We start from the raw sequence: 12,069 nt of genomic DNA, 5'->3' as shown, positions 1-12,069 counted from the left end.
CTTATCGGTGGAGTAATGGAGAAAGATGGCCCCACCCCGTGCAGAATGTGATGAGGGGCCCTGGAGCCTTCCATATTCACAGGTATTCATTGGCCTTGGCTAGAATGGGGGTCAGTGATGAGCTGGGGGAGGGGTGCTGAGTGGATACTCTTCGCCAAGCTCCCCACCAGGCATCCGCCCTCACATTTAATGGCGCAACCATGACTGTTACATGACACTCTCGAGAGCTATAATGACCTTTCCACTTTAACTCTGTAAACTGTAAATATGTAATATGTATTTGTGTTACCTTAAATCGCTTTAACTTCTCTAAATATGTAATCGGTAAATACGCAACTCTCACCATGAGTGACTGTAGTGGCTATACTTATTGTCACCTACTACCCTGTTACTCTGAATTTCTCATGTAAAGCGCTCTGACACCGCTGGGTAATGCCCACTCTATATAAAAACGCATAACTATATAAGTCAACCACTAAGGGTTGGGGTCTCTCCTGCAGCGGGCCTATTTTACACCCTTATGAGCTATACCAGACCCCCCCCCCCACCACCTTCTGAGTCCTCCCTTCTCTCTGTGACTTCTCTCTGGGTTTTTTTTAACCGCAAGCCTCTTTGCTCGGCCTCAGATTATTTTCTCTGTAATACACTTGAACTGGCGCGACATGCACCCCGCTGTGACCAACCGAACAATCCCACCGGTTTACCAGAGGTGTAAAAAAAAGTGAGGCAAATGTTTTAATACCAGTCTCGTACTGCATCACGCAAGGTCAGCTAGTGAGACAAACTCTCTCCAGTGCAGTGATTTAAATGGGCCAGTACTCAGTACCAGCACTTTTTTATTTTGAGAGGGAGAGTACCTGCACTTCTCAAGGGAGACGTAATACTTTTAATTAGAGAGTACCAGCACTTCTCAGAAACAAGCAAGTAATAATCCAGTATTTGTAAAGCGCACAGCTACCCAGCGCTGGGGGCCGTCAGGAAGATTAAGCGAGCTATTGCCCAAAGACACATGGTGCTGGGCAGACCACTGCCGCCAGAGCCGGGGATCGAACCGTAATCCCCAGCGTCCAGCGTCAGTTGCCCTGGCCACTGCGCCACACCTTTTCCACTCTTGTTCAGGGTAACTGCACTTCTATTTTTCCATTTCAAGCACTTCTCCAGTGAGGGTTTTGGGTGCTACCAATCCCAACATTATTTTTTATGAAAAGCAGTGCCAAATGGCTATTTTTACAGAAAGAATTTCCCGCTCGATTGCTATTGTTTTTCTAGTGACTCCGAAGCAGGGGCGTAGCTTGGTCAGTAAGATTGGGGGTGTGGACTTCACATTTCCCAACAATCACGCTGGCGCATCTTGTGAAAATTCATTATATGCGAAGCAGAGTCTGAGAAGGGCTTCAGGGGCAGTGGGTTAGGAGGACTTAACACACAATCAGCTAGATTCATCATAGTGCCGTTTTGCGAGTCCTTGTATTGTATTGTATTGTATTTATTATTTGTATCGCGCAACTGTCACCCTACGGGTATCCTGGCGCCCAAACAGGAAGTAAGATTATTAAGGAATCGCTATTAAGGACTTGCAAAACGGGATTCATGTAGGAATCGCTAAATAAATTGCGATTCCTACACATTCCTTATTTGCGATTAGCAAATTACTAATCGCAAATAAGGAATAACTCCCCATTCATTCATATGGGCCAGGCCAAAGGCCCATAGGAATGAATGGGGAGTTATTCCTTATTTGCGATTAGCAATTTGCTAATCGCAAATAAGGATGCGATTTCAAGGGTGCTAGGGGTGTCCAAAGGACACCCTGTAGCACCCTTGAAATGTAATCTACATTGGTGTTGCGCACACACATGTCCAAAGGACATGTGTGTGTAACATGCAACTTAGAAAAATGCATTTAAATGCATTTTTGTAAGTTTTTTGCTATTTCCCACGAGGTTTGACCTCACGGTAAATAGCGGCCAAAAATAGCGATTTCGCTATTTTGAAATGCTTTTTGAATTGCATTTAAGGAATCTCTAATTGAGATTCCTTAAATGCAATTAATCGCAAATATGCAATTTCTAAAAATGCGATTTTTGCATTTGGGATGATGAATCCCAAATGCAAAAATAGCGCTCGCAAAGGGCTTGATGAATCTGGCCGAATATTTTTTTAACTAACCAACAATTTTTAAGACCTTCAAAACAGAGACCAGAGAGTGAGAGTGTGTGTTTTTGTCAGTGTGCATGTAAAAATTCCAGGTGAAATCCGACAGACACCGTAACATACCCAACGGAAACCACTTGTACCCAACTAGTTACAAGAGAATACATTTTTTTAGGAGGTTGTAACACCCCAGATACACCCACTAAAGCTACACCCCTGTCCCGCATTGAAATGTATGAAATAGTAATGCGTCCCCGTAAGAAACTTATGTGGTGTCCCCTAAGGGGTCGGGTGGGCACAAAGAATTGTCAGACCCGCATTAGTTTTTCCTGTCTCCCTTGGGGCCAATACAGTTCTGAGGACTGACCTACAGGGACATTCTACAACAACCATTTCCAAAAGTTCAGTTGAGCTTTCGAAACAAAATGTAGAATAATATGAATTTCCCAAATGCATCATGGGATGGTTGCATAAGGAGGATGTGGACCTGTGAGCTGCATGCTGCTAAACTATACCTCACTACGAACTCCCTGCTGGAAGTTCCAGGTGACCATTTACAAATGTTTTGTACTTGAACTTTTTGGTAACATGGACTTGGGACAGACAATGAGCTGCTTTGGAGAACGTGACTTGCGCCAATAGAAATCAGATGGTTCTCTATTAACTATTAAACCCTTGTTTTTCTGCTGGGCATATATAGTCCAATGTAAAACCAACACACATTCCACAGGTGTAGCTGGTGGGAGCCATTTGCAACGGGCGAACTGGATTTTTCAATTTCCCAACTAATAATCCAGAACCAGCCAATGCTTGAAATTGCCCTGCCACTGAATAGCACTAAGACAATGCCTATAAATGCCACATTGTTCATCCAAGTCTGAGCCATGCCAGGACCTGTGGGCTCCACTAAAGCTTACCTATGCCTTTCCTAAGTATGAACTGATATACAAATGGTCATTTAGGCTAAGGTGTGGTCTGTGAACTACCATATATGCCACTGCAGCCCACATCAAGTCCTGTGATTCGCACTCCTATTACGACAGGGGTCTACCGGACCACCAAGCTAGAACTGGTCAACCTCTCTAGCTCCAGATTTAGACTGGATTAGAAGTAGAGAATTTCCTAATGCAGATTTAAGGATTCTTGTACATCTGGACACAGGTAGCAATTTTACAGCATCTCACCTCATAGCCGTTGCGTTTCTTCAGCCGCTTCTTGTTCAGCCTCTTGTTGGCGTACATTTTGCCTGTGGCCTTCATCTGTGTGGCAAAGACCTCCCCAAATCCCCCCTTCCCCAGTACCCTGAAGTCCATAAACCATTCTTCTGTGACAGTCTGCGCCTCCAGCCACTTAAACTGCAAGAATCGGAGGAAGAAGAGGCTCTCCTTGTACTTCGCTAGGGCGTGGCTCTCCAAGTGGGCTAGCAACAGCTGCTCCGACTCTTTGAAGAGATCATGAAGGCCATTCTTGGCGTCCTCCTTCACTCGCATGATCGCCTTCTCCTCCAAGAAAGAGCAGAAGTTCTTGGAGGCCGATTCCATGTAGGTGTTGATGATCCTCTGGGATTTCTGGACACGAAGGTTCTCCTCTGCCATATTGTACTCCTCAATGTCCTTCCAGAGGTTGACGACCGGCCGGAATTCCTCGGTGTCCTCCAGGAACTGCTGGAAGAGGCGCTTGCTGATGGGCTGCTTGATGCACAGGCTTTGGAAGCTCACCTCGATCTGGTCCTTGAGGTGCTCGCACACGGAGATGTTGGGCAGTTTCAGCTTGGCCCGCATCTTTTTGTCGCGCATGGTCTGCGCAGCGCTGGCATCCACGCTCCCGCGGGCCGCCACATAGGCCGAGTTGGCCACCACAGTTTCGAGACAGCCGATGTCCATCTTGGCGCTGGTTTACCTGAGATAGATAAACAAGTACAGCAAGACGTTTAAACATAAATTGGTTGTATCATGACATATCACCCATAACCCAATTCACCAAAGTTGTCTTGAAAAGACAGACTAGGACAAAGTAACTTTTTCATTTCCTTTATTATGTTTCTATTACTAATAGACTGCATGGAGTGAGTCATATCCATTTTATGCTGCTTTGCTCCTTTTCTTTGCCAGTAAGCATAAGATTTATTTTCCCTCTTTTTAACCCCTTCGATGCTATTGACGGAACGGTTCCGTCATGAGCGTCGGTTGGCCCGTGCTCATGACGGAACCGTTCCGTCATGAGCCCGTTGGCTCATTAGAACGTTCAGCACAGCGCAGGAATCTGCGCCGCGCTGAAGGTGTTAAAAAGAATGGTATCAGACATTGCAATGCTGCCATATACTTATGCAAAATAACTGATGTTGACTCTATTTTTAACCCAGTGGCTTCTTACATTTATGCAGCATGGAAAGTGATGAGGCTTTGTACTAAACAGCATAATTAACACCAGAGCTCTAGGTGTGCCTAATCGTTATTAGCTCACTGTTGCCAAATTACTTTTAGCTGAGCTATTTTTAAAGTTGAGAATGCACCTCAATGAACCTGTAATCTCCCGCATAATGTACTTTACCTAGGCTCATTGGTGTTACTGTGCTGTGTTTTGCTTAACTCTTAGAATGTCTTTTGCACTTTGGTTGTTTACAGCATTTATTAATTTGTAACTATTTTGACTTAACCTAGTGTTTTTATTTTTATGTATGTATTCAATGTTTACAAATCTCAAAAAAGAGGGAGGACTCCTTTGGTGTCCAATTAGGGACCAGGAGAAATATGTGAAAAACTGGAGGGGGTCCCTCTATTTATCAAAAAAATATTTTTTGAAAGACCTATTGTGTATTACCCCTCATAACTCAAGATCCTAATTCAAAAGCAACCACTTAATAAGAAAATATACAAAATGGACATAGAAATTAAACCAATTAAAAATGTGTACAATTTACTACATCAAAAATGTTGTTTGATATCAAAAGTACAATGACATACAATAGAAAATTTAAAAATGTGACAGTCCACATAAAGAACAATAAAATACACTGAGATAAAAGTTGTCGACGCAGCGTTTCGGTTTTGTTTTATAACACCTTCATCGGGACAAGATTCTATTTTAATAAAAGAAACATACAATTAGAGACACCAATATCACATATATATATTATTCAGCATTATTTCAGAGACACAAATTTAAGTTAACAATTTATTTAAGATCTAAGAAACATAGTATTTTGCCAGGCATTAGAACTTCCATTTGTTAGTGGTTTAGGTAGTTGAGTTATGTGGGGTCATATATGGGAGACTTAGTCTCCCGAAGACCATAAATCTGGCTTCAGGGTAAGTCTGTCCGCTGTTGCGCCTAGTAAACATAAAGCAGGACACGATTCAATTATACTTAGACCCCTATTTTATGTGTATTAACAGCGATCCTGCTATTTATGACGGTGGCTCCCTCGTCCTCATTTTTAGCACAGATTTCCAGGAATACAAAGGTATTTTTTGATTAATAAATTGAAATTATGTATAGAGGGTTGAGAAACATCAACAGGACTAATGAATTGAATATTACCTTTATTTTGCCCCCATTAAGAAATTTGTGGCAAGACATGAGCCAATAAGTAAAGCGATCTTGTAGAAGCACTGCCATTAACTAAGGTGACCCGATAAGAAGAACCTCGAATTGATGAATGAGGTTGAACTAATTCCTACGTGTTTCCAAACAAAAGGTATGCACATGAGGATTTTATAAGTCTACATCATGCGTGTCAACAGCAATTAGGCCATATTTTCTTCACATAAGTATATGACCCCACATAACTCAACTACCTAAACCACTAACAAATGGAAGTTCTAATGCCTGCAAATACTATGTTTCTTAGATCTTAAATCAATTGTTAATTTAAATTTGTGTCTCTGAAAAAATACTGAATAATATATATATATATATATGTGATATTGGTGTCTCTAATTGTATGTTTCTTTTATTAAAATAGAACCTTGTCCTGATGAAGGTGTTATAAAACAAAACCGAAACGCTGCGTCGACAACTTTTATCTCAGTGTATTTTATTGTTCTTTATGTGGACTGTCACATTTTAAAATTTTCTATTGTATGGGAATTGTATTTTTGATATCAAACAACATTTTTGATGTAATAAATTGTACACCTTTTTAATTGGTTTCATTTCTATGTCCATTTTGTATATTTTCTTATTAACTGGTTGCTTTTGAATTAGGATCTTGAGTTTTGAGGGGTAATACACAATAGGTCTTTCCAAAATCTTTTTTTTTTTTATAAATAGAGGGACCCCCTCCAGTTTTTCTCATGTATTCAATGTTTATGCACTTATGAGAAAGTTCTGTATTTAAGTAGTGCGTAGCCGTCACCCTGCGATTGTATAACATACCGTAACATATTGACCCCGAAGGGTATCTTGGTCTGAATAACAGATGTTTATTGTTACCCAGCTCAATGGTACTCGTTTTATCGACCTCAGAAGGATGAAAGACTGGGTGGATCTGCCAGGATTTGAACGTGTGACCGTGAGGTCAAACAAAGGGCCCTACAATGGACACATTAGTCCACTAAGCCACCAAATCCAGCGCCTAGGCTGTGTACACTGCCTCTGTGAGTTTCTTTTGATCATGCAAGAGCAACAGCTCACTGACCATGGCTGCTCCAGCAGTGCTGCCTAAAAGCCGCCACTGTGCTTCTCAAGTAACTTGCTACAAATAACAAAATTTTCGCCTTTCTAGGATGTTCTTGTGAATGGTGCCACCTTGTCGTTGGTATTAATTTTTACCTTATTATGTATTAGAACGTGAATTGAATTATTTGCACATTGTACGGCTTATGTTTATAAGCTGGCACAATAAAATAAATAAATTAATACATAAATAAATATTTATGGTAAACACCACACCTCTGCAGCTTTCTCCTGAAATGTACAGAGGGAAATCACCCAAAACATTCTGATTCATGCACAATTCAGTGTGAAAAACATATTTCGTCTGTGATTCCTCATTTGCGAGAGAACCATTTGTCACAGGAAGTATTGATTGCACCTGGGGGCCATGGTATCACTGTCTACTGGGGGTGGTGAATACCTCACCTTTTTCTGGCACCCTTGTAATATAGCTCATTCTGTTTCACTGATAATGTCACATACCCTCATGGCCTCCTCACCGGTTGGTGATTTCACTTTGTACCCTGATGTGTGGCTCCTGGTCGTGACTGAGTTCCTCTTCTTGTCTAGGCATGTGGCTTTTGTTAGTCATTGGCTTCAATTTCCTGCCCAGGTGTGTAGCTTCTGTCAGTGATTGACTTCTACTTCTTGCCCAAGTGTGTGGCTTTTGTTAGTGATTGATTCTACTTCTTGCCCAGGCATGTGGATTCTGTTAGTGATTGACTTCTACTTCCTGCCCTGGTGTGTGGCTTCTGTTAGTGATTGACTTCTACTTCCTGCCCTGGTGTGTGGCTTCTGTTAGTGATTGACTTCTACTACCTGCCCTGGTGTGTGGCTTCTGTTAGTGATTGATTCTACTTCTTGCCCAGGCATGTGGCATCTGTTAATGATTGACTTCTACTTCCTGCCCTGGTGTGTGACTTCTTGCCCAGGTGTGTGGCTTTTGTTAGTGATTGATTCTACTTCTTGCCCAGGCATGTGGCTTCTGTTAGTGATTGACTTCTGCTTCCTGCCCTAGTGTGTGACTTCTGTTAGTGACTGATTCTACTTCTTGCCCAGGTGTGTAACTTCTGATAGTGATTGACTTCTACTTCCTGCCCTGGTGTGTGGCTTCTGTTAGTGATTGATTCTACTTCTTGCCCAGGCATGTGGCTTCTGTTAGTGATTGACTTCTACTTCCTGCCCTGGTGTGTGGCTTCTGTTAGTGATTGACTTCTACTACCTGCCCTGGTGTGTGGCTTCTGTTAGTGATTGATTCTACTTCTTGCCCAAGTGTGTGGCTTCTGTTAGTGATTGATTCTACTTCTTGCCCAGGCATGTGGCATTTGTTAATGATTGATTTCTACTTCCTTCCCTTGTGTGTGACTTCTGTTAGTGATTGACTTCTACTTCCTGCTCTGGTGTGTGGTGTCTGTTAGTGATTGATTCTACTTCTTGCCCAGGTGTGTAACTTCTGTTGGTGATTGACTTCTACTTCCTGCCCTGGTGTGTGGCTTCTGTTAGTGATTGATTCTACTTCTTGCCCAGGTGTGTAACTTCTGTTACTGATTGACTTCTACTTCCTGCCCTGGTGTGTGGCTTCTGTTAATGATTGACTTCTACCTGCCCTGGTGTGTTGCTTCTGTTAGTGAATGATTCTACTTCTTGCCCAGGTGTGGGGCTTCTGTTAGTGATTGACTTCTACTTCTTGCTCTGGTGAGTTTGGTTCTGCTAGTGATTGGCTTACACTTCTTGCCCATGTGTGTGGATTCTGTTATTGACTGACTTACACTTCATGCCAAGGTGTCTGGCTCTTTGTAATTGGATTATGCTTTGCGTCCAGCTGTGTAGGTCCAGTTAGTGACTGTCTTCCACTTCCTACTCTGGTGTGTGGTTTTTGTTAGTAATTGGACTACACTCCCGACCCAGGTATGTGGCTTTTGTTAGTGATTGGATTCCTCTTCCCGCCCAGGTGTCTGGCCTCATGTTAGTGATTGCCCCACTACCATCCAAGGTTTGTGGTTTCTATTAGTGATTGGCTTACTCAGGTGTGCAGCTCTTGTTAGTGATTTGCCTACACTCCCAGCCTAAGTTTGTGGTTCCTGGTAGGGATCGACTTACACTCCCTCCTCAGGTGTGAAGGTCTTATTAGTAAGTGTCTTCCACTCCCTGTCCACGTGTGGCTTTTGTTGGTAGTTGCCTTCCACTCCCTACCCAGGTGTGACTCATTGTAGTGATCAGCCGACACTCCCAGCCCAGGTCTGTGGCTCCTGTTAGTGAATGGAGTGCACTCCCTGTTCAAGTATGCAGCTCTTCTTAGTGATTGGCCTCCACTCCCTACCCAGGTGTATATCTCCTGCTAGTGATTGACCTATACTTCCTGCCCATGTCTGTGGCTCCTGTTGGTGATTGGCTTCCAATTCCTGCCTCTGTGTGTGGCTTTTTATTAGTGGTTGCACTACACAGGTGTGACTCGTTATAGTGATCGGCCTACACTCTCTGCCCAGGTCTGTGTCTCCTGTTAGTGGTTGACTTCCACTCTCTGTCTAGGTCTGTGTCTCCTGTTAGTGGTTGACTTCCACTCTCTGCCCAGGTCTGTGTCTCCTGTTAGTGGTTGACTTCCACTCTCTGCCCAGGTGTGTGACTTTTGTTAGTGATTGTCCTACACTCCCTCCACAGGTGTGTGACTTTTGTTAGTGATTGTCCTGCACTCCCTCCACAGGTGTGTGCCTTTTGTTAGTGATTGTCCTACACTCCCTCCACAGGTGTGCGGCTGATTTTAGTGAATGGGCTAGATTCCCTTCCTGGTGTGTGGAATTGACCTAGACTCTCTCCAAAGGTGTGTGGATTTTGTCAGTGATTGTCCTCCCACCCTCCCTGCCCACGTGTGTGTCTCCTATTAGTGACTAGCTTCTGCTATCTGCCCAGGTGTGTGACTTTTGTTAGTGATTGTCCTACACTCCCTCCACATGTGTGTGAGTTGTGTTAGTGATTGTCATCCACTCCCACCCACAGGTGTGTGCCTTTTGTTAGTGATTGTCCTCCACTCCCTCTACAGGAGTGTGACTTTTCCTAGTGATTGTCCTCCACTCCCTCTACAGGTGTGTGCCTTTTGTTAGTGATTGTCCTCCACTCCCTCCACATGTGTGTGCCTTTTGTTAGTGATTGTCCTCCACTTCCTGTCCAGGTGTGTGACTTGTCAGTGATTGCCCTCCACTCCCTCCACAGGTGGTGACTTTTGTCAGTGATTGTCCTGCACTCCCTGCTCAGGTGTGTGACTTTTGTCAGTGATTGCCCTTCACTCCCTACCCAGGTGTGTGACTTTTGTCAGTGATTGTACTCCACTCCCTACCCAGGAGTGTGATTTTTGTCAGTGATTGACCTGCACTCCCTGCACAAGTGTGTGACTTTTGTCAGTGATTGTCCTGCACTCCCTACCCATGTGTGTGACTTTTGTTAGTGATTCTCCTGCACTCCCTGCAGTGCACAGGTGTGTGACTTTTGCCAGTGATTGTCCTGCACTCCCTACCCAGGTGTGTGACTTTTGTCAGTGATTGCGCTTCACTCTCTACCCAGGTGTGTGACTTTTGGCAGTGAGTGTACTCCACTCCCTACCCAGGAGTGTGATTTTTGTCAGTGATTGACCTGCACTTCCTGCACAAGTGTGTGACTTTTGCCAGTGATTGTCCTGCACTCCCTACCCAGGTGTGCGACTTTTGTTAGTGATTGTCCTGCACTCCCTGCACAGGTGTGTGACTTTTGTCAGGGATTGTCTTGCACTCCCTGTACAGGTGTGTGCCTTTTGTCAGTGATTGTCCTGAACTCCCTACCCAGGTGTGTGTCTTTTGTCAGTGATTGCTCCCTACCCAGGTGTGTGATTTTTGTCAGTGATTAACCTGCACTCCCTGCACAGGTGTGTGCCTTTTGTCAGTGATTGTCCTGCCCTCCCAGCACAGGTGTGTGACTTTTGCCAGTGATTGTCCTCCACTCCCTACCCCGGTGTGTGACTTTTGTCAGGGATTGTCCTCCACTCCCTATCAAGTTGTGTGACTTTTGTCAGGGATTTTCCTTCTCTCCCTCCACAGGTGTGTGCCTTTTGCCAGTGATTTCAGGGATTGTCCTGCACTCCCTGCACAGGTGTGCGACTTTTGTCAGTGAGTGTCCTCCACTTCCTGCACAGGTGTGTGACATTTGTCAGTGTTTTCCCTTCACCCCCTGCACAGGTGTGTGACTTTTGCCAGTGATTGTCTTCCACATCCTCCACAGGTGTGTGGCTTTTTGTCAGTGATTGTCCTGCACTCCATGCACATGTGTGTGACTTTTGCCAGTGATTGTCCTGCACTCCCTACCCAGGTGTGTGACTTTTGTCAGTGATTGCCCTTCACTCCTTACCCAGGTGTGTGACTTTTGTCAGTGACTGTACTCCACTCCCTACCCAGGAGTGTGATTTTTGTCAGTGATTGACCTGCACTCCCTGCACAAGTGTGTGACTTTTGCCAGTGATTTTCCTGCACTCCCCACCCAGGTGTGTGACTTTTGTCAGTGTGTGTCCTGCACTCCCTACCCAGGTGTGTGACTTTTGTCAGTGATTGCCCTTCACTCCCTACCCAGGTGTGTGACTTTTGTCAGTGATTGTACTCCACTCCCTACCCAGGAGTGTGATTTTTGTCAGTGATTGACCTGCACTCCCTGCACAGGTGTGTGACTTTTGCCAGTGATTGTCTTCCACATCCTCCACAGGTGTGTGGCTTTTTGTCAGTGATTGTCCTGCACTCCCTGCACATGTGTGTGACTTTTGCCAGTGATTGTCCTGCACTCCCTACCCAGGTGTGTGACTTTTGTCAGTGATTGCCCTTCACTCCCTACCCAGGTGTGTGACTTTTGCCAGTGATTGTCTTCCACATCCTCCACAGGTGTGTGGCTTTTTGTCAGTGATTGTCCTGCACTCCCTGCACATGTGTGTGACTTTTGCCAGTGATTGTCCTCCACTCCCTACCCAGGTGTATGACTTTTGTCAGGGATTGTCCTTCACTCCCTACCAAGTTGTGTGACTTTTGTCAAGGATTTTCCTTCACTCCATCCACAGGTGTGTGCCTTTTGCCAGTGATTGTCAGGGATTGTCCTGCACTCCCTGCACAGGTGTGCGACTTTTGTCAGTGAGTGTCCTCCAACCCCTGCTCAGGTGTGGGACTTTTGTCAGTGAGTGTCCTCCACTCCCTGCACAGGTGTGTGACATTTGTCAGTTTTTTCCCTTCACCCCCTGCACAGGTGTGTGACTTT

The 12,069-nt window shown here is 44.5% G+C and overlaps 1 protein-coding gene across 1 annotated transcript in view; it reads right to left on the bottom strand.

Annotated features, from left to right (window-relative positions):
- LOC147678585 (rhodopsin kinase GRK1-like) overlaps positions 1-12,069 on the bottom strand; it is a 147,516-nt gene that overhangs the window by 113,260 nt on the left and 22,187 nt on the right. Inside the window, exon 2 of the mRNA XM_086946604.1 lies at positions 3,339-4,053. Coding sequence (XP_086802730.1) covers positions 3,339-4,037 — 699 coding nt within the window. The 5' untranslated portion in view covers positions 4,038-4,053. The remainder of the gene's footprint in view (positions 1-3,338; positions 4,054-12,069) is intronic.

Source organism: Lissotriton vulgaris, chromosome 12, assembly GCF_964263255.1.
Source record: "Lissotriton vulgaris chromosome 12, aLisVul1.2, whole genome shotgun sequence".
Taxonomy (NCBI): domain Eukaryota; kingdom Metazoa; phylum Chordata; class Amphibia; order Caudata; family Salamandridae; genus Lissotriton; species Lissotriton vulgaris.
This window is presented reverse-complemented; position numbering and strand designations above follow the sequence as displayed.